We start from the raw sequence: 23,832 nt of genomic DNA on the forward strand, positions 1-23,832 counted from the left end.
CGAGTCATTCATTCAGTAACAAAGCAAGTAGCTCTGGGTGCATCTCTATCAGCTCCCTAGTTCAGTAGTCAGGGCACTGATCAGGGAATCAGTCAATATATAGTCTATATAAATAATATGTATATATAGTCAATATATATATATAATCAGTCTATATTTAAGAATTAATCATTGAATCAATGACTTCCACAAACTATTTGTTCAAAGCCGCAGATTTGTTCACGAAACACTGCTGTGTTGTAGTTCTGCTGTGGCGTTCATTGGAACTATTATTTTGTTGCAAAATAAAACAAATGCTGAAAATACTGTGTTTAAAATGACATCACTTAATATTTGTTTGTTGAACTGTGAACAATGTCAGGTTTGCAATTGCAATCGTTTGGATATATGGATTTGCATTCTTGCTCGTATAATATTATCAACACTTAAAACAAGAACTCACAAAGGGTATGTTTTGTATTGAAGAGTTTGAATCTTAAATCGATCTCTATGCACCTTCTGTGCCAGGCTATTTGTTCTTCATGCTAGTAAGTGCTAAATCTACAGGTACATTGTCATGAACGACAGTAATGTAGCGAGATCTGCTAAGGCAGCAGACTCTCGGAACCCATATGCACGCTGCTTATGTGGAAATTGATGCAGTCAGTTTTGAATTTGAATTGGATGTCATGTATTTACGGCATTGTGACTTTTAGAAATACTTGCTCAACGGCAAAACTACGCATACCCCCCTACGCATACATTTTGTTCGCATACCCTAGTTTGGGAACCAATGAACTAATGTTATCCTATGTAACCTGCTATCCTAACCATTCTTTTTTATTCATTTTAATCAATGCTTTTTTGATCAGTGTATTGCATTCTCACTTTGTCCTGTTCAATCTTCTGCTTGAGGCTGTTGATTGTCATGTTGGCTGAACACACACTCTGCTGTAGAGCACTGATCTCATCACACTGCACAGACACACACAGCAGATGCATCAGAACCAAAACAGACATGTAGAGGAGTTCATGCAATACAGCATCAGAACATCATCATGCAAATGACAAAAGACTAAAATTGTTAACGGACACGCATACCTGCTGTTGATTTTTGTTTGTCAGGTCAGTGATTTGTTTCTTCAGTGAGGAATTCTCTTCTACAGACTGCACAAGCTCTCTGAAAAACACAACATCAAAATTTCTATAGGTGCCCATGAAACAAATGATAAGTGCACTCATTTCTCTCTGTCTCCCTACACAAACGACACACACACACACACACAAACGACACACACACACACACACACACGTTTGTTTTTGTGAAATGTGAGGACATTCCATAGGCGTAATGGTTTTTATACCGTACAAACCGTATTTTCTATCCCCTTACACTGCCCCTGCCCCTATACCTAACCCTCACAGGAGACTGTGCAGTTCACTTTCTGTGAAAAAAAACTTGTTCTGTGTGATTTATAAGCATTTTGAAAAGTGAGGACATGGGGAACGTCCTCATATTTCACCCTCTTTTTGTAATACCTGTGTCATACCCATGTCATTATACACATTTATGTCCTGATATTTCACAAAAACATGCCCCCACACACACACACACACACACACACACACACACACACACACACACACACACACACACACACACACACACACACACACACACACACACACACACACACACACACACACACACACACACACACACACACACACACACACACACACACACACACACACACACACACACACACACACACACACACACACACACACACACACACACACACACACACACACACACACACACACACACACACACACACACACACACACACACGCCTCAATGAGTATTAGGACATGATCCTCTGACATTTGAGAAGTGCCAAGTTGGAAAGAACATATTTTCTATAAAGCACATATTGAAATACACATATTTGGAAAGCAGTTTTGAAATTACAAAATATCTATACAAGTAAAAATGACATGACCATACTTAAAAAAAACATGATTTACTTAAAAAGTAAAACTTTAAAATAAACCCAACTCACTTTGATATTTGGTTTTAATGCTAAATAAATTAAATAACATTCCATTTATTAAGTGTGACAAGTGTCTAAAATACTTTTGGGGCCACTGTATACATGCAAGAAAAGATACAAAACTATAACTATTTAGAGTTATATCAACAAGTCCCTGTTGTCCCACGCTTTCTCTATAATATCTCATACCAATATCAAATACATCAAATATTAAGGTGGGGTTTTGCGTGTCTCACTCACTTGGACACACTCTCTTGGTGTGCGGTCAGCTGGGATCTCACACTGCTGTTCTGCTCTTTCTCCTCCTGAAGGGTATGCAGCAACTCCTACAAATAAAACCATACTCATACGGTCAATGCTTTGGTAATAGCTACAGATGAAATACAGACATCTGACTTATTCATTCAACCAAGCATGTTTTAACTACTTCTAGTATAATAAACAGGAACAGTATAGGGCTTTTCACACTTAACCCTGATTAATCCTGGGTTAGACTGCTTCATGATTCACACTAGTCATAATTTATTCTGGGTTAAATCCGGGGTATTCATTAGGCTTGTTGCGATAGTCTGTGTTCAGCCGCAACTGAACCGCAACTGGCCTCTAGACAAAGGGCAAGTAGTTGGTGCTGTATTTCTAGACCTAAAAAATGGCTTTGATACTGTGGATCACAGTGTGCTAATTAACAAACTCCAGCTCTTCAAAATGTCACCTAGTTCTCTAGCATGGTTACAGTCATATTTGGAGGGAAGGCAACAGTGCGTTAAGGTTAATGGGGTGATGTCAGATCTTTGCCCTAACAACATGGGAGTTCCTCAAGGATCAGTACTGGGGCCATTGTTGTTCACAATGTACATCAATGACTTCCCAGATAGCTGCCAAGGTGCCAACTGCCAGCTGTATGCAGATGATACAGTCATCCATCTATCTGCTAAAACTCCAGCTCTGGCAGCGCAGCAGTTGACACTTGCCCTAGTAGACATCTCTAAATGGCTTGAGTCGTCTCACCTAACCTTGAACGTGAAGAAAACCGTTGCTGTTTGTTTCTCAATTAAAACACAACCTTCTGACAGTACCTTTAAAGTAAGCATAAACAATGAAATTATTCAAGAAGTAAAAGAGACCAAATATCTTGGAATTATTCTTGACAACAATCTTAAATTTCAAAGTCAAGTTAAAAATGTTTGTAAAAAGGTCAAATCCAACTTGAATTGTTTACGTTTTATCAGGGGGCATCTGTCTCATCAGGCTGCCCTGTTATACATGCATGCAATGATTTTCTCACATCTGTCTTACTGCGTCACATCCTGGTCACAAACCTCCCCGTCTACACTCAAGCCAGCTATTTCAGTGTACAAGCAGGCAGTCAAGGTATTTGCCAGAAAACCTATGAGATCACATCACTGTGACATCATTCATAGACATAATCTTTTTACTTTTGAAAACTTTATACATTTTAGTACTCTGAAATTGGTTTTTAAATGTTTGAACAGTCATGTGTCGCCGCTGTTTTCTGCTCTTATTATTAGGCGTCAGGGCTCACTTAGACCCTCCACCAGAGCCTCAGTCAGTGGGGACTGTGTTCTTCCAAGATTTACAAAATCTTTTGGTCAGTCCAGTTTCTCTTTTAATGGATCGAGACTATGGAACACTCTGCCCACTGACTAAAAACTGCAGACAGACATGTCCAGCTTTAACAGAGGTCTCAAACAATGGCTGAAGTCAAGTCAAAGCTGCACACATGGTAATGCTGTATGAAATGTATATTGATGATGTGTATTGTTTATCTTCTTAAATATTGTATTGTGTACTGTTCTGCATTGTGTTTTGTATACTGTATTGTGTTGTGTTTTGTGAAATGTGTAGCCTCCTATGGACAAGTGTTGTAAATTAGCAGTTTTGCTATAACACTAGAAACAATGTATCTGGTTTGCCCAATGCTGTTGTTATGTCCATATCAAATAAATAAATAAAAAAACACCGGTTACATCACCGCCCCCCACCGTCTTTTAGATTTTTTTTATAGTAGTAAAAAAATTATTTAGTTCAGTTGGAGAACAGACAGAGTGAGGAGCTGACAGACAAGTCGACGGCAGAAGGTTTGGTTTCAAAGCGAAATGTAAAAGTGGCTATTTAAGAGAGTGTGTCAATGTACTGCTTTGTTGTTGTGTTTTTCATTAAGAATATTAATGAACCCACCATTCAAGCAATTGCCACCCCTGAAATGGTGCTAATTCTAAAGCGAAAGTAAAAAGCATCGCCATTCATAACGGTGCGTGTCCACAGGAGCAGAGTGAGTGTTTTCAGCTCCACTTCCAAAGGAATGAATAAAAAACACTCGCTCTGCTCTGTTAAGAATGCATGTGCGGAATTAAAAGCGAGGTGCAAAAGAGGGAAAACTCCAACGCCACCCCCCTACCAGTGATATCGGTGTAGGCACACTTTGATTAATTGGTGGGAAAATTTCATCGTCACATCCCTAGTATTCATAAAACATTTCACAATGTAATTAAGTAATTAATTAATGAGTTACATTTATATAGTACTTTTCTCTGCACTCAAAGAACATTGGTGGTGGTTGAGGAGATTCTCCCCATTCAATGTGCAGCATCCACCTGGATGATGCGACGGCAGCCATAATCACCCCAGAACTCGCACCACACCAGCTTATTGGTGGAGAGGAGACCATATATGGGCATGATTAGGAAGTCATGATGGACAGAAGCCAATGGGCAAATTTGGCCAGGAATCCAGTGTTACACCCCTACTCTTTTTGAAAGGACCTCCTGGGATTTTAATGACTACAGACAGTCTAATGTCAGTTCAGCGTCTCATCTGAAGGCCGGTACTTGTTACAGTATTGTGTCCCCATAACACGGGGTGTTTTGGGACCCACATAGACCACAGGGTGAGTGCCCCCTGCTGGCCTCACTAACACCTCTTCCAACAGCAACCTAGTTTTCCCAGGAGGACTCCCATCCAGGAACTGACCAGGCTCAACCCTGCCTAGATTCAGTGAGCTAGTGTGATAGCTACTGCACAGTATAAAGGCTCTAGCACCGAGCATCTTCCTATGATACATTTCTGAATACTATCGTGTTTTTCCCTGAATGGATTTTTCAGACTATAAAAGTTAAGAATAAAACTTTTCTTAACTCCAAGTTGGCAAGTTTCCCCCCCATTCCCCGTAAAACGCTGAAACGGTTGGGCACAGTGTGAAAAGCCCTTAAGTGAAAACTAAAACTGTATGAGTGTGTGAATGAATACTGACATTAATCTTGGTTTGCATTTCTGAACACTCTCGGCTCTTGAGCTCCATCTGCTGTGTGTGCTGATCCAACTCAAACTGAAACTCAGCCTGCAATGTGTCATGAGTGTCCTGAAGAACACGCTGTTTTTCCAACACCTGCTCCCACTCCAACCTGAGACAGACAGTTTACACTAAGCATCATTCTAATCTAAGACAGATATGTTATAAATGCATCTAAATGTATTCTGAGACAAGGAAATGTCATTTCTGGCTATGCAGGCCTCACTGAACCATCGGATTTCAACAAAAATATCTCAATATGTGTTCCAAAGATTAACAAAGGTCTTACGGGTGTGGAACGGCATGAGGGCGAGTAATAAATTACATTTATTCATTTATGAGTGAACTAACCCTTTAATGGCTCATTTCCACCGAGTGGTGCGGTTCAGTACAGTTCAGCACGGTACGCAATTTTTGGCGTTGCCATTGACAGAAGTTGTGAATGATACCCTAATTCTGAACCCTACCACCTTTTTAGCACCCTTCTGTTGGGGTACCTAGCACAGTAGTCCGATACTAAAGGGTGGAGCTAGACTGCATTGAATGGTTGACAGAGAATTGTCACTTGCTTTATTGGCTGTGTTTTTCCTTGTAGCCTGCAGCCTTGGCTCAAACAAAGCGTGTCTTCTTGGGACAAACAGCCACATGCCAAGAAGCAAGAACAAAATCTGCTGTGTGTCGTCCACTGTTGTTTACTGTCTTGCTTTCTTCTTTGCACGAGAATGATGTCAATCGCTATACCAAGCCTATCAAGTAAGGGTGCTGTTTGCGGTGGAAATGCAAGCCGGATCAGGGTTTAGTATCCCGAATCGTACTGAACCGTACCGCTCGGTGAATGCGAGCGATAAGAGAGACACTCACAGGTTACACTGAGTACCATTCAAATCTGAAGGCGATTTATACAGAGTTTAATTCAACTCTCAAAGAGACAGTTTCTACAGATTATGTTTTTGCTTAATTTACACTACCAGTCAAAAGTTTGAAGCTTAAAATAAAATTAACTAAACTAACACTGGCTGCTTTGAAGAAACTTTTGGATCATTTTGATTTGGTTAATTTACTGCATAATTCCTCCATTTCAAATATACATACTATTTTTGGAACAATAGAAAATAAGGTGGCGGTGTGTTCAAACTTGTGGCTGGTAGTGTATGTGATGTGTGAATATGTTTGTACTTGATGGTGTCCAACTGCAGCTGTGTGTTGATCAGGCTATTGGACAGCTGTGTCGTCTCGCTCTCGTATTCTGCTTTCTGCTGCTGCAGTTCTGTCCGCGTGGTCTCCAACTCTTTATCAGAAGACTGCAAGACAACACGCAGATCTCGCACCTCCACCCGCAGCACTGCAGAGAGGTTAGGTCACAGGCTGATTTTTAATCGTGTACACTTGATTAATTTTAAGTGTGCAAAATTTGAGGTTGACAAAGTTACTCACAGAATCCGTCATATTGGCAACTAATTCAACATATGACACATTTACTGAACTGCCAGTCATCATTTCATCAAGGTGGATCCAGGCATAAAAAAGTTTGGGAACCCATGTGACAAGGACCTGAGCAACTGAAGACTCACCATCAATCTCTCTCTTCTCATCTTCCAGCTGCTGTTCCAGTGTCCTGATCTCCTCCTGCAGATGCTCCTGTTTTTCCAGCAGGGAGTGTCGCTCCGCACTGAATATCTATGGTTAGAGAGCATCATCAAACCCATTCGCACAGGAAACAGAGCACCAGAAAAACAGAACAGTATTACAAACACACCTCCTCTGTGCGACTGGACTTCTCAGTGGCTATGGTAACATGTTCTTCCAGCTTGCTGATTTGCTGAAGCAGTTTCCTGTTCTTTGCTTCCTCCTCGTCTAACTGGCCCTGAACATGGAGAGCCTGTTCCTAAAACCAAACCAAAAAGAAAGTTTAAACATATTCCCTCAATCTACAGTAAACTGCTAAATGAAATTGGACATTAATATGCTGCAAAATGAAATTGGACAGTAGATGTAGATTCATTTTAGTAAGCAAATCAAATGATCAAAATCTTGTGCGAGAATAACATGCACTGATTATTTCCATACAGTAAGTGAAGGGATCTTTTTAAAAATGTAACAAAAGCTCTTGTACAGTAATTTGATGGCAAGCTGTAGGGCTGTCCTCTAATAGTTGACTAAACGTTAGTTGACGAGAAGAGGCTTATAAATGACTGCTAATTTATAAGGACTGTATCAATTTATTTGTATAGAGTTATTTTGAAAGACTTCTATTTTGATATGGCCTTAACGTGCACCAACATGGTTGTATAAAGCGTGTCTCATTTCCTCTAGGTGTATGTGTGCATTAGTGTTGTCAAAAGTACTCGGTACTGAAATTTAAAACGTGATGCTTTGCGCGCTGTTGAGTGGAATCGTAAACACCTCTGATTGGCCATTGTGCTCATGCGCTCGGATCACATCGGATAGGTCTGTGATTGGCTACAATGACCAGCGCTTCAAAGACATATTGTAAATATACATCAATGGCGCTCTTTACCGGGCACTTACACAGATGCACACAGGAGCGTTTGAAAGCAGGTGTCTATCGGTGGACCTGTTCGCTGATCAACGCCTGCTTGTGCTTTCAAAACACTTTCAAACACTTCCGTGTGTTGATAACTGTAGCCAATCACAGACTTATCCAATGAGCGTGTGAGTACAATGGCCAGTTAGAGGTGTTTACGATTCCACTCAACAGTGCTCAAAGCTTCACAATTTCAAAACTTCAGTACCGACTTGGTACTTTTGTGAAGGACGTAGCCTGCAATTTATGAAGTTTTTTTCTCTTCACATTGTATTTTTTAAGCATCCCACTTGAGGGTTATAACTAGTAATTGAGTTTAATGTCTATCATTTAGCAATTGTATTGTTTTATTTTGATGTTAGTTATTGTAATGAGTCATACAGTTTTTGTTTTTGTTTGTGTTTTGCTGTAGCTCTTATGGTGTCTACAGGATTGTCACGTATTAAACGCTAATGGAAACGTCAGTTTAAGGAGTATTTGACCATCATTTCAGTGGGGTGGCAACAAGGCTTAGCCAACCAAAATGTTTAGTCTGTTAGTCGCAGAAACAAAAAACTCGACTGGAAGTGACAAAGTCACAGTCCATGAGGGACAGATTGTTGGGTCCTTGCAGTAATTACAGTATGTCGGGCAGGAAATCCCAATGTTCGCCTATAATTCATCGACCTCAAATGTGGCTTATCATTTGAAACATGCAAGTAGCAGCAATTTTACATGGCCGGCTGCTCGCTCTAACATTAACAGATAAATGTGCACTATTAGGCACATATCCAAATGTTAGTGCGGAGTGTGGAAGCTAAAGTATTAGCGCACTTATTGCATGACATGGAGGCGCGATTACTGGCATTTCTTCCTGATAACAGTGGAAACAACTTAAAATACTCTGTCATTTTTGGCCATACAGATACAGTAATACATAATTAAATAACAATTAAACTACTTTTATTTGTATAAACTAACATTAACAACAGAAAGTTATGCTTTTGTAAAATAAACAGAATGCGCTTTCTGCCATCTCGGTCTCCGTGAACTGGAGCGCATCTCAAAAATGAAACGAAACTCAGCATAGGCTACTTACCTCAGACATCAGAAAAATATATCTATAGAAAGCTTGAAATGTCCTTCAACTAAACTAACCAATTCAAATAGAAAACAACTCTCTTCTTATGTAATCCATTTGAAAGTTGCATTTCTCTTTAAAGGCACAAAGTCCATCTCACTACAGTGGTTCTAAAATAACTTTATGAATCGGCGAGAATAGTTTTTGTGCGCAAAAAACCCCTAAATAACGACTTACATAATGATGACGATTTCAACGCTTCGAAGCTTCATGATGCCTTGTTTTGAAATCGTCATCACTATGTAAGTCGTTATTTAGGGGTTTTTTGCGCACAAAAACTATTCTCGCCGATTCATAAAGTTATTTTAGAACCACTGTAGTGAGATGGACTTTGTAACGACATCTTTAGTACCTTTTAAGGGTCTTGAGAGTGTAACGTGCCATTGTGCCAATGGAGGCCTTTCAGAGCCATCAGATTTCAACTAAAATATCTTCATTTCTGTTCCGAAGATGAACGGAGGTCTGACGGGTGTCGAACGACATGAGGGTAAGTAATTAATGACAGAATTTTAATTTTTGGGTGAACTAACCGTTTAAGTAATTCAATTAATATAAAGTGCGATTAGTTGACTAATGGCTTAAATGAACGACTGGTAGTTGACTAGAAAAATCTTTAGTCGGGGACAGCCCTGGTATGCTGCTTTGAAACTTTGCAAAACAGCCCTTGAAACAAATAAAAATGTATGGTTCCTTGTGAGCACCTGCATTTGCTTGAGCTCTTCAGTCAGCGCTTCACAGGCTAGCTCACTCATCTCAGGGGGTGGCGGTTCACTCTGGATATCATCAACATCGAGATCCTCGGCCTGTCCATTCAGATGGTCTGGGCTAGACAGCGGCACCAGTCGATTTCGCAAGTTATAGCCTTTTGTGGGCGTAGTCAAGATCTGAGGAGCAGCAGCAGTTATTATAAGACATTTCAATTTGAAATCATTTTAAAACAGACCAACTTAAGTCTCCCTACCTTAATGGTCTCAGCATGAATCTTGTTGAGTTGAGACACTTCTTGTTTGCTGTGGGCTCTAGTGGCCTCTAGGATCTTCTCAAGATGTTTGTTGGACTTGTCCAGATAGCGTTTCTCAGATTCCAGCTCAGCTACCTGTTTGCTGAAGAGTATATATGTTCACATACTGGTCAGAATGATCCAATTTGCATCCATCAAGGGCTCCGCGAGCATTTGGGAAGAGATACATGAATGTGACATGAACATACTTGTTGACCTCCTTAAATTCCTCAAAGGCTTGAATTGTTGCTGTGAGCTCTGACTGTTTCTGCAGCAGCTGAACCTTCATTCTCTCCATGGAAACTGATGACAGCGTCTCCATGGTGACAGGGGTGGAGTAGATGGGAGGAGCTAATAATCAAAGCAGTAAAAAAAGTAATCTGAGTGATCTGCCTGTGCTTCAAATTTAAAGTTAGAGCTTTGCAAACTTTTGTGTTGACTTTTCTGTAAATGTATTCAATTATTTGAAAGATTTAATTGCAAATATTCTATTTTTGTAGTTAAAGATACATTATGTATCTTTGTTTGTTAAAAATGTACAGAAATTATATAATGAGCAAGTACATCATGAATCCATTACCACTATGGTACGCCTATAATTAGTGTTTATATTCTGACTCTTTTAGACTGGGCAGGACAACAACCGCAGTGGAGTATCCCAGTACCTGCATGACTCATCAGGTCTCAACAGAGGCCCTGTTTAGACTTGGTATTAAGATGCGTGTTGGTCGATCGGAACAAGAGTAGACGAGACAGACACATTCCCGTTTACACCTGGGGCCAGATTTAATAAACAGGACAAATTAGCGCGAGAGTGCAATCCCAAAAAAGCGCTGATGGGAGTGTAAAGTTCTGCGCGTGATCTACTGACAACAAAAAAATTAAAGAGCAGACACAGTCGGATCATTTCCATAATGACCAACACAATCTACCAGTTAGCGTCTGGTTTAAGACATGCTTTTTTTAGGTGGTAAATAATGGCGCAAACCTTAGTAAATCCCCTTGCATGATTCATTTAAATATACTTCTCCCATAAATTTTGCGTCTGAAAGGGAAACTCCTACAAATGCATATGCAATAATATCAGCTGCAAAAATAACCACTGTGTGTCTAATTTTCACTGTGTGTTTTTAGTAAATACTGAGAGTTTTTTTTTTATGCCAAAAGATGGTTTGTGCTGGTGCAAGCTGTTAGTAAATCTGGTCCCTGGTGTTTTAATCCGTGTCTTTTGTCCACTTTCAACCACTTCTGTCCTGTTTCTTTGGAGAGGGTCTATGGGCAGGTAAATTTATGTTTTTTTATTTATTTTTTAGATCTTTCGATCTAATGGAGAAAATAAGATTGCGCAATTTACACTAATCACGGAGACAACATAAAAAACATATAAAGAGCATCAGCTTTCATTTCTGTTTGGAAAGCGGCAACATGACGCCAAACTCTATGAAGGGTGTTAGACATCATGGATTGGCGACAAAGTTTAAATCCCACCTGGCTAGCTCACTCACTTCCCATAATGTTTACGCATTAGGTCAGTAGGCGGAGAGTAGGTGGTCTTTTGTTGCTGTTCGAATCGACCACATGAGCATGCGTTTTCGACTACCTCTGGAAGTGGTCGAAAGTGAATAAGCTCAAAACATTTTAGACTCCGTTTACACCTGTATTTAGTGTTGTCCACTAGGGATGTGATGGTGAGGAAATTTTCCCACCGGTTAATCGACGTGTGACAACACCGGTAATACCGGTATCACAGACTCGGCTTTTAAATCACAAATTCTATCTAAACGAAAGTAACATGCACATGGCCGCTCGGGCATTCATAATGCAGCAGATTGTGTGGTTTCAATGAATTCCTATGAAAGTTAAGCTTCCGTTTGCATGAACTGAAAATGCGCCAGTGCGCACACACCGTGAATGAGTTTGTCTGGAAATGCACGCTCTGTGAGGCCATGAATGAATGACAGTTCGTCCGTAAATGCTCTGTTCGGCCGTGCACATTTTAGTTTCAGTTTTGAATTAGCGCCAATTCGGGGGTTGGTTGCTTGAATTGTGGGTTCATTAGCCTATTATTCTTAATAAAAAACAACAACAAAAACAAATGCAAACTCACTTAAATGGGCGCTTTTACGTTTCGATTTGAAACCAAATCTTCTGCGATCATCTCAGTCAGCTCCTCACTCTCGTGATGAAGGAGATCTGACTCCTGCTGCATTTGTGCCGAGACTCACGGTCGGATCATGCTTTATTAAGCAGACACGTTCAGTTTTTATTTGTATTGTCTGTTCTCTAACTGAGCAAAATTATTTTATTACTATAAAAAAATCAAAACGATGGTGGGGGCAGTGCCATGGTGGGCAAGTGATGTAACCGGTGTTGAGTCTGAACAACTGACTATCGTAGCAAGCCTATCGTCCACTTGTGATCCGATTGACAAAAGCGCATCTTAAAGGGTAACTTCAGTGATTTAGCATTAAGCTTTGTATTTAAACTGGGTCATTTATGCAGTAGAAATGTGAAATTATTTTTTAATTTGGTGCCTTCTAGACTGAGAAAAGACAGAACATTTATTTTTGTCTCATGTGGATGAAAGACAACAACTCCCAGAATGCACTTGCTTCACTGCCCTACGAGGCCACTCCGTACACCGTCGTTTTGATCTTGATAGTAATACAATAATTTTGTTCAGTTAGAGAATAAACACTACAATTAAAAACTGAACGCGTCTTTTCAATTTTCACAAAAAGTGTGAGTGAGCCGAATGAAAGTCACGGCACAGACGCAGCAGTGTCAGATTTCATTCCTCATTCGAGCTGAGCTGAGGTAACGTTAAGCGCCAGTCTGGCACGTTTTAAGATCGCATATGGAAGCTAAACTATCACAGGAATTCATTGAAAAGTTGAAACACTCACTTTACTCTGCACCGCGCTCCGTTATTATGATTGTCCGTGCGGCCGTCTGTGTCATTCTGTGCGTGAGATCTCTCCCCTATGGGCGGGTTGATAACATGCGGAACAGCTCCATCTAGTGGTTGTAGTTTTTGCCTCTGGCCAAAAAATCCTCAGATGACGCAAAATGACGATATTTGCGTCATCGGAGGAATTTTTCCAGAAATAAAATGCACAATTCTCTCATCTCAGGGGGATATGAGGGGGGAAAGTACCATAATTTGAATATACTACAGGGTTTCTACTGATACAAAGCCTAATGCTAAATCACTGAAGTGACCCTTTAATACCAGGTGTAAACAGGGCCAGAGAGAAGTATCTCTAGCTACAATGCTGTTCCTCAAGACACATGCAGTTTTGTTTATTAACCGCTAGAGTGCCAAAAGTTACATAGTGTCCCTTAAACAGATTCAGTTTTTTTTAAGGAATGAAAACTAAATGGGCCTTTGTTTATTGGGAAAGTTTGTTTAGATGACGCTTGTAGTGTCAATTTATGCATCTGTGCTCTTCTCCAGTTTGCAAACATTAACAAATAGCTATAAATGTCATATTCAAATTAATTAGTGATGCACCAAAATGAAAATTCTGGGCCGAAACCGAAAATTTAGGATGCACTTGGCCGAAAACCGAAACTGAAGCCGAAAATGGCTTCTTTTAAAAATGTATATATATATATATATATATATATATATATATATATATATATATATATATATATATATATATATATATATAAATAAATTGCTTGAATTTAATGGATTTGAAATAAAAAAAAATCACGAACCAATAGAATAATCAAACTTTTATTAAGTTGCATAACAAAACCTAAAATATTTTTAAAAATAAATATAAATAAAAATACCAAATAACATTATTCTTCAAGTTTTATGTTCCATCAAATAAAATGGTTTTTTAACAGTTGTGCAAAAAAAGATCCACTATTATCTCAATAACTGCACACAAAATTTAAAGAATGGTTCTCATTAAGAACATGAGATGCTGCACTGAATAGTCTCTCACTGTCTGTCACTGTTCTCCGGGAAAAATGACATTTGGGGGGTAAAATATGTGGGTTTTTTTGGCAGGGTTGCCTGCTAAAATTCGCATTCCTGGGTCTAAATATCACATAATTGGGGTCGCTTCAACCCGCGGACATGGAAAAACATCCCGCGGGAAAACCGCAGACTTGCCAACACTGCTTGGGGCAGATAAATACCTGCGTGCAATCCGCGCAAGCAAAGGAAAGCGGCCTTCGTTTCATGCGCCAGTAGTCAAGGGGATTGTCGCTTCTGGCAATGGGTAGTTCAGCTGGATACGTCTCTATTTGTTCTCATACCGCTGACATGCTTAATCTTTGATAGGCAGACGTGTCGCGTGATAACAGCTCGACCGTGAGTGAAACCTAAGCGCTTGAGCACGGATGGGAGGGGCGGGCGACATTCATTTTTGGTTTACGTTTTCGGCAGTTTTTTTTTTTTTCTGCCCAAAAACAATAATGCCATTTTCGGCCGAACATTTTCGGCGGCCGAGATTTCGGTGCACCCCTTGAATTAATGTTTAATTAAATCACACGTTTAACAATTGTGGCAAACAGTTAAAACGGAGGTTTGAGTTCTTCACCTCCTGTGGTGTCCTCTGTTCTCTGAGCCTCCAGCAGCTCTAGGAAGGTTTTCTCCAGCGCAGCTAACGACTGAACCTTGGTCTCAACAGCAGATCTGACAGAATCCAGAGCACGTAGGGCTCGAATCTCCTCCCGCAGGGCGCAGTTCTCTGCTGCATACCGCATCATCCGTGGGTGGTGCTCCACCTGACAAAAAGAAATTTTTTTTGAAAAATGTTTGCATAGTTGTATAACTACTACTAAGAATATACAGGATATATTAACAGGTCAACACCAAAACGGAAAGACATTAAAGGTGTTAAACACCAGTCCATTCTACAAATTACAGATGGAGCATTTGACATAGTAGTAGAAAGTTAAACCATTAATTTACAATGCAAACCAACTTAATCTGCAGCGTTAATATTTAAAAAGAGCCAAGCCTTCTGTGCAGGATGACCAGACGTCCCGTTTTTCCTGGGACAGTCCCGCATTTCAGCTCATTTTTTTTGTGTCCCGACTTATTATGAAAAAGTCTTGTTTTGTCCTAATCAAAAGCCTAATAATAATAGCCTAATCAAAAGGTAGACAATCACATCAGTATATTTTGGTGAAAAAATATTACTATCCAATCAGAATTCGTTATCGATTAACTTGCCGTTAGTGAAGGCGGGATATTAGAGAGCGAGGATGGGATCAGATGTGAAAGAAGCGTGTGTACATTTAACGAGGATCTTCAAAAAGAGTTTATCAAGTTATTATGCGCAGTAAGTTGCGGAAAAATAACTGGTGTGGTATTGTACTGAATGACACACCAGAAGCGCTCTATCAGACAGCGCGCAATCCTGAAATCAGTTCTCTTTGCCTCTGGATGGTCAAATACAGACACAGTTGTCAAAATGCCAATCATGTGAAGTATCACGCAAATACAGTCGGTTATGGCTGAAACAGCTTGGTGAAAACCAGATGTGTGTAAAATTTATGGGATCCTAGCATTCGGTCTTAAAGTGACAGCAGCCTAAAATACCTGCCTGTGTCAATAATGTTAATCAAATAATAAAAAGTTAAATAAATGTATACATGTTAAATAAACCTATTGTACCTGAAAAGCGTAGTTGATTTAATTTGTAACTTTATTGCATTTGTCCTATTGTTTGTCATTTGCTGCCTTGTTCTTTTTTTATATAACAAAAAAAAAGTACTATATGATATATATCGTGATGTGTCCTTATTTCACCATGAGAAATCTGGTCACCCTACTTCTGTGGCTAGTAAAGAAGAAAAAGTTTCAGAAACTACTCATGGAGGTACTTTAAAAGGTTTTAATTTAATTTACTAATATGTACAAACTAAAGTGTTTAAATGGAATTACAGATTTTGCAGTGGCATCATCATTTAATCAAGACTTTTGATACACACTTTTTTTTTTATTACAAAATTAACACAAAAAAGTTAAAAATAAATACAATTAGAGAATAAAATTTGAATATTGGAAGATGTCAGCTATTTAAAGTGTGCACATTCAGTCTGCCCCCCTCCCCCACAATTGTCCCAGTGAATAAGAAAAAATAAAGGAACAAAAGGAGTATGTCTAAATGCAATGGCTCATACTGCCTTGAAAATTTTGTCGATAGTAAAGTAAAAAACTAATTAAAAATAAACACTGGTGGGCAGATATTAGTGTCTGGTGTAAATATATCCACATGAATCCATTGTTTCATAATCTTATTCTTATTTGTGCCAGAAATGTGTATTTAGTGTGAAAGAGCCTTTAAGATGAGTGCTTTTTTGTAATCAGTCTGATAAAATGTAGACAGGGCTCAAAATTAAGCCTTTTCATGTGCTTGTAAATCGGTCATTCCTTTCTCTGAGTAAAAAATAGGATTTGGCTGTTGACTCAAACACCACTGTTATGTTGTCTACCTGATCTCGAAGCTGACGAATCTCTTCCTGCAGCTCCTGGTTATGCTGTTCAGGATCATTTCTCTGGCCTGTCTGAAGTTCTTTCTTCAGCTGAACGATGTGATCATCTCTGAACTTCAGGATCATGCGGTTGGACTGGATGAATTTCTCCTTCTGAGCCCAAGCAGCTTCCAGTTGAGACACTTTCTGCTGAAGAGACTGTAAGAAAGACAGCAGCAGGTGGCAACTGTGGTTAGGACTGAGCATAATGGGAAGAACATGCAAACTCATGCTGAAGTCAAACAGCTTTGGAATGAATTGAGGGCCAGTAAATGATATTTTTAATATTTGTGTAAACAATGTCACGTAATGTCACATTTACTGTATCTCAGAGAATCATATTCAGTGACCATAAACTTGAAAAATGACCTAGCGAGAAGCATTATACACAATATATATATGCACCATATTACATATTCAATATAATTTGTAATGTTCTTCAATATTTAATGCACGTTTAAATAAATCAGTCAAGTTGACAGCCACCATTTAAATGTCATGGTAAAAGTTAGTATTATAACCTTATTATTCTAAAAACTTTTTTGCCACACTAGCCACCAGGGAATACCGTTTCCATGAAAGGGTGTCCATGGTCCCAACAAAGCTTAGGTGGTACGTGTCAAAGTAACATCCACATGGATGGCAGGACCCAAGGTTTCCCAGCAGAACATTGCTCAAAGCATCAACACTGCCTCCGCCGGCTTGCCTTCTTCCTATAGTGCACCTGGTGCCAGGTGTTCCCTAGGCAAGCGACGCACACACACCTGACCATACACGTGATGTAAAAGAAATGTGATTCCTCAGACCAGGCCACCTTCTTCCAGTGCTCCGGGGTCCAGTTCTGATGCTCATATGCCCACTGTTGGCACTTTCGGCGGTGGACAGGGGTCAGCATGGGCACCCTGACTAGTCTGTGGTTATGCAGCCCCATACGCAAAAAACTGAGATGCACTGTGTATTCTGACACCTTTCTATCAGAACCAGCATTAACTTCTTGAGGAATTTGAGCAACAGTAGCTCGTCTGTTTGATCGGACCACACGGGCCAGTCTTCGCTCCCCACGTGCATCAATGAGCCATGACCTTGTCGCTGGTTCACCACTGTTCCTTGTTTGGAGCACTTTTGAGAGACTGACCACTGCAGACCAGGAACACCCCACAAGAGCTGCAGTTTTGAAGATGCTCTGACCCAGTCGTCTAGCCATCACAACGTGGCCCTTGTCAAACTCGCTCAAACCCTTACGCTTGCCCATTTTTCCTGCTTCTAACACCCAGATACTAGTCCCCAAATTGTTCACTTGCTGCCTAATATATCCCATCCCCTAACAGGTGCTGTGAATTACTTTTTAACTTTTATATTAAAATGATTGATTTCCTAAATTTTTGGGTGTGTACCACTACTAAACCATGGGTACAGATTTTAAAGGTCCCGTTCTTCGTGATCCCATTTTTCAAACTTTAGTTAGTGTGTAATGTTGCTGTTAAGAGCACAAATAATACCTGTAAAATTATAAAGCTCAAAGTTCAATGCCAAGCGAGATATTTTATTTAACAGAAGTTCCCTTTCAAAGCCTACAGCGAACGGCCGGTTTGGACTACATCCCTGTACATCCTGCTTTAATGACGTCAGTAGAACAGTTTGTTGACTAACCTCCGCCCACAAGAATACGCAAAAATGGGGGCGTGGTCTTGTTGCACTCCCACGTGGAGAAGAGGAAGTGTTGCGTTTGTAGAGTGTGTTTGTCGCCATGTCCCAGACGCTGTTATTTTCATCCCGGAGTCAAATCACCTTTGTTTGGCCTTCAGGGACGCTGTACTTTGAGCACATGCATCTCCCCGTCATGGTAAGAGGCGTGACCTTTCCGGGCAACGTGCCCTAAGCTGCTGTCGAATCACAACACGGGAACCGCTGACACAATCAGAACTCGTTACGTGTTTCTGAAGGAGGGACTTCATAGAATAAGGAAATCATCAGGCTGTTGTTAGGACAGTGAAAACAGCGGTATACAGATAAGTAAATTGTGTGAAAAATATTGTGTTTTTTTACACGCGAAACATGAACACGTTATATTGCACACTGTAAACACAATCAAAGCTTCAAAAACACAGGAAAAACGGGACCTTTAAGTTCTGTTACTGCTTAGTTTTGTTTTGGGTTTTTTCTGTTGTTGTTTTCTGTCTTTTAAAAGGTCACCAGTTAAGCATCTACACCGGTCTTAAATTCGTGAACATATTTAAGATGTCTGTCGTTTGTTGCAGGAGGAGCCTTAGCCCGCTCCGGAGCTGGACTGTCAACTTGTTTTGTTCTGTTAATTATCTGCTTATTTACTGTCTTTCGTTTATTATCTTTTTTATTTAAACCCTTAGACTTTTTGTCTTATGATATTTTGTTTAATATATTTTTGGACTCTGATCCCTTTCTTTTGTTTCTTCCTTGAGCAGGAATGTAACAGTTATCAATAAAAAAAAAATAATAATTAAAGCACCTTCTTCTCCTCCTGTCCTTTCTTCCAGAAGTTCATGGCCTGAATGAACTGCATCTTATAGGTAACCTCAGCGTCAGATTCTGTTGCAAAACAAACACCAGTTTAAATGTGAATGAATGAATGAATGAATTTGCTCACTGTAGTTGTAGTTTTTGACATTATTTCGAGGCAGATTGTCCGTGTGAGCTCTGTAATGTGTGTACCTGTTTGCTGGTCTGTTGGCGTAAGCTCTACAATGTGTGTTTGTGAAAGAGCATTTGCGAGCTGCTCCTTTAGTTTTCTCACTTCAGCTTGCAGTTGTCTGACATTACCCTGAGTGTCCTCATTTACCATAGCCTACAGAGACACAAACACACAGATCAGTCTTCACATTTCTTCAAGAATACTAAGAAGATCATGAATGTTCGGATGAATAATTCTGCTGTTCAACCTTATTTTTGATGAGTTTGGCTCTCTGAGCAAACTGCAGAGTGGACAGCGTCTCTCCAAAGCACTTGGAACCAGGATGAACGTTTGCGATGATGTACGTCTTAGCATTTCCGCCCAGAGAGTCCTGACAATATAAAAAGCAGTCAGGCACGATTCACTCATCTGCATACATTCACAGTAACATTCTCAAAGCACCCTCACCCTGAGCAGGAAGGTCAGTTTCGAATCTCTATAACAAATATGGCGGTTTTTCCCATTGGACACATCCATCAGGGCCATGATCACCTGACCGAGACACATCAATGACCGGTTTATGCTGCTTGCCTCCTAAAGCATACAAGTCAAAAGTTACAGGTTACTTTTAATGTAATAACAGTAGAATAACAGAAATGTCTTTAAAGCAGTTGTTTAACAGTAAGATTGCAGAAAATATACAAGTTGGATTAGTGTTGCATAGTTCATAACTTTAAAGAGACTCACTTTTATGATCCATACTTAAGCACACTGATAATAACTACATTGCTACTTTTGCTTAACAAACATTAGTGTTATGAGTTGATTTTGTCGATTATATTAGAACAGCATGATTGCCCTAATGACATACTGAGATACAATTAAAACATTAACACTTCATATTGGTGTTTCCAAGGAATCAAGGCTAAACAAACAAAAATAACCTTAACTAAATAACATGAAGGTGGATTTTTGGTCCACATTAGCTGTGATAGAGTGTCACTTTTCACTTGCACTTATTTGAAATGGATTCAAGGTAAATATTATAGTAATAAAATACTTCTTTAAGGTTGGGAATCGAAAATCGATTTCAATTCTGGAATCTAATACTTAAGGCCAGGAATCGTATACTTGTTATAAAATGTAAATTTCGATTCCTCTTATCGATTCCTTTGTGGAATCGTTAAGGGGACAGACTGTGTTTCTTCATAAACACAGTCGGTTATGTATAAAGTGAATGTAAACAGATGAGAAAGAAAACGCATGTGTAACATTGTATACATTGGTATATTGTATCTGTGCAGCTCTTAAAGTGACAGCAGCCTTATATTCCTGCTGCCGTCATGAATTGTGATATATTTCGATTGTCAAATATGTGGAAGTGAATGTTTTGTTGTTTAAAAACCTTTAAAATGATCATGTTAGTTGATATAACACACGATGGAGTTAGCAATTCAGAGGATCTGTTTACATCACGTAAATCCATCAATTTTGCCCGAAATACATAGAAGTGGCCAGTGAACACGAGAGAAGAACAAACTTTATTATTTCATTCACAATGTGTATCTGAATATCAAATTATAATTGAAAGCATTATTATTGCAGCTTCCATAGATATCAGTGTATGGAATTTACATTTAACAAACTATTTGTCTTTTTTATATAAGCTAGTAATTCATTTAAATGTCTATTTAAATCTCTGAAACCTCAACTAAACATTATGTGGTTGAATAGTGATGCATGAATAGTGATATATGAAAAGCTCTGAGTGCGTCGTCTCTGGCTCAGCGCCAGCCAAAGAGCGGAAGCACGTTTGAATTCACACCAGACGTGAATTGCGCAAATAAATCACGCGATTCGCGCGTAGTTGGACACTTGAACATTACTCGCTTCAATCGCGCGTGACATTCATTTCACAACAGACGCAAATTCGCGTCATGGGAGGGGCTTCTGCCAGGCGCCTCATAGAGAAATGGCTGACATGGGCTGTGTTCACACTTGATGTCTTTTATGACAGGAAAAAGTTGACAAAAGCAGCAGCCTTTGGTTCAAAATAGCAGCCGAGGGCGTCTTTTGTTGCTATAGCCACAGCCGCAGCAAGAGTGCTGTGTGGTGCAGAGATACAAAATGTCTTGATGAGAAGCCCAGCGTAATTTAAAAATACTACTGTTAATGTGTGACGAAACAGGCGATAATGTAGTTCAGGCGATAATGTAGTTGTTCAAAGCTCAAATCTGTGGTTTATTTATAAAAAGAGTGCCTATTTGAACATTTTATCTGGCGTTTTCGGAGTTGTAAGATCCAGGCGATCAGCGGCGCTCCGCGCTCGTTAACCCAGCGAGAGCAGCCTTTCCTCGGCCAGTCCTTCTGACATTTGCCGCTGGCTCTGATGTCTCTGTGGTGGTTAAACACGAGCTATAATTCATCTTGTGTATATGTAATGGGCGATCTTTTGTCTCATGGATCTATAATTTGTTCCCTGGCAAATCGTTTAGGCTGAGGGCAAAGTGAAGTTTCATTACTTTTTTATTTTTAGGCTATTTAACTTTACGTTACCATTGTAGCCTACTAGCACTGATTTTGAATGTTTGACTGAACTGTTTGCTTTATTTCATGTATAGCTTATACCTTTTACTTATAGTTTTGTATTATTGATCATACATAACCTAGCATTTAACAAAAAGAGACTGGGTTGTGTTTCATGTCATTTAAGTTTATTACAGTGATAATCATATGCACACTTGTTTGAACCACATACTAGGGCTGGGCGATTTTTCCCCCTAAAAAAATCTGCGATTTTTTTTATAAAAAACTCGATTTACGATTCGATTTTTTTTCCCCCGCCCCCCATTTAAAACAAAATAATTGCAAACTGTACATATATTTTAAAAATATATATTTATTATATTTAATTAAAGTGCATCAATATAAAATTGCAACGGCAAACCCTTTATCTAACTGAAAAGTCACTGTGCAGTGTGCAACAAAGATTGTTAAACATCCAAATTATTTATACTGTATTTGGGTTGAGCTAATAAACAACAAAAAATCCTGAGGTAACTCTTAGTTAATTGAACATGTAAACAGTAACACCATTCGCCATTAAAAATATAATTGCATTTTAAACATTCTTTGCAAGGAAAATGAGCCTATCAACAACAGCAGGCTTGAGGCAAGCTCGGTTGTTGAAGAGTTGTTTGCTTTGCAAACGGGGTGCTAGCACTAACGCCACTAGAGTGGTTTTCTTTTCGAAGAAGGCAACACTTCTGCCACTCAGCCGCATGTCTTCGCTTTAAATGCTGAAACAGATTTGTCGTACTGCTGCCAGCAACAACAACAGCCTTAAGACATAGTTTGCATCGAGGTGTTGTCTGTTCCTCATCAGATGCCGTAAATCCAAACCAATTCCACACGACTAAAGTCGAAGAACATTTTTTTGGAAGGAGCTGCTCTCTTTCGCCGGCTGTTGCTGCCATATTGTTTGTGTTTGCATGCGCTGCCCTCGAGAGAGTGTGCTACGGAAACCCTGAAGGAAGATTTGGCGAATGCAAAATGTATGTATTGCGCTATACTGCAGAGGGGGAGAAAAAAATCTAAAAAAATCGATTTTTTTAAAATATGAATCGATTTGACCTACCAACTCGATTTTTAAATCAAATCGATTTTTTTCCCAGCCCTACCACATACTAATATATGATTAATATAAACCATATGATTTTCTCCTCATTGTTGTCACTACTAGAGCAAGCTCCAGTTAACGCAGCGCGAATATCCGCCAGAGCTCAGATTTTTCAACTCGCGCTAAACGCTCAATTCGCACCGCATCATTTGTGCGAATCGCACCGCAGAATGTCTATTCGCGTCTTTGCATTGACTTAACATGTAAATCACTCGAGCGAAACACTTCATTCGCGTCCGGTGTGAACGCACCATAAGGGTGAGATGGATTTTGTCTTTATTATTATTTTGTGCTGTATTATTTGGTTACCGTGTTATTTCTGGTTCAAAAGGTAGCAAAAAATAACACTTTAAAATCTAAAAAGTGTTCATGTTATTTTATACATTGTTGTGAAATGAATGAATGCATAATAATCGTGATAATTGTAAAACCATGATTAATTATCAGACTTTAATCATACCAACAAAATCTATAATCGTTGCATCCCTACACAGCACAGAGAAAATTCACTCCCTGTTCTTGACAATAGCTTTTGTAACTATATTTGTGATGTATATTTTACTCATAAAGTGCAGTGTTATTTTATATTTGATTGAAAATCTTAAAACACTGCTTTTTAAGATCTGCTTTTAACAGGTGTGGTGGAATGGGTAAGTTTAAGGGTAAAGTTAGGGACAGGTGTGGTGGAATGGGTAAGTTTAAGGGTAAAGTTAGGGACAGGTGTGGTGGAATGGGTAAGTTTAACGGTAAAGTTAGGGACAGGTGTGGTGGTATGGGTAAGTTTAAGGGTAAAGTTATAGACAGGTGTGGTGGTATGGGTAAGTTTAAGGGTAAAGTTATGGACAGGTGTGGTGGAATGGGTAAGTTTAAGGGTAAAGTTATGGACAGGTGTGGTGGAATGGGTAAGTTTAAGGGTAAAGTTATGGACAGGTGTGGTGGTATGGGTAAGTTTAAGGGTAAAGTTAGGGACAGGTGTGGTGGAATGGGTAAG

General features: G+C 39.4%; 1 protein-coding gene across 2 annotated transcripts in view; it reads right to left on the reverse strand.

The window, feature by feature from the left end:
* Positions 1-23,832, reverse strand: part of kif15 (kinesin family member 15) — a 60,660-nt gene that overhangs the window by 15,924 nt on the left and 20,904 nt on the right. For both annotated transcript variants that reach the window (XM_079809680.1, XM_079809679.1), the window contains exons 9-24: positions 19,631-19,756; positions 19,431-19,553; positions 19,204-19,336; positions 19,001-19,080; positions 16,477-16,674; positions 14,574-14,760; positions 10,221-10,362; positions 9,973-10,114; positions 9,713-9,895; positions 7,103-7,231; positions 6,918-7,023; positions 6,523-6,688; positions 5,308-5,458; positions 2,277-2,362; positions 1,081-1,159; positions 868-954 (exon numbers count right to left, since the gene is read on the reverse strand). In XM_079809680.1, coding sequence (XP_079665806.1) covers positions 868-954; positions 1,081-1,159; positions 2,277-2,362; positions 5,308-5,458; positions 6,523-6,688; positions 6,918-7,023; positions 7,103-7,231; positions 9,713-9,895; positions 9,973-10,114; positions 10,221-10,362; positions 14,574-14,760; positions 16,477-16,674; positions 19,001-19,080; positions 19,204-19,336; positions 19,431-19,553; positions 19,631-19,756 — 2,118 coding nt within the window. The remainder of the gene's footprint in view (positions 1-867; positions 955-1,080; positions 1,160-2,276; positions 2,363-5,307; positions 5,459-6,522; positions 6,689-6,917; positions 7,024-7,102; positions 7,232-9,712; positions 9,896-9,972; positions 10,115-10,220; positions 10,363-14,573; positions 14,761-16,476; positions 16,675-19,000; positions 19,081-19,203; positions 19,337-19,430; positions 19,554-19,630; positions 19,757-23,832) is intronic.

The sequence above is a fragment of the Gobio gobio genome (assembly GCF_949357685.1).
Source record: "Gobio gobio genome assembly, chromosome: 25".
Lineage (NCBI taxonomy): Eukaryota > Metazoa > Chordata > Actinopteri > Cypriniformes > Gobionidae > Gobio > Gobio gobio.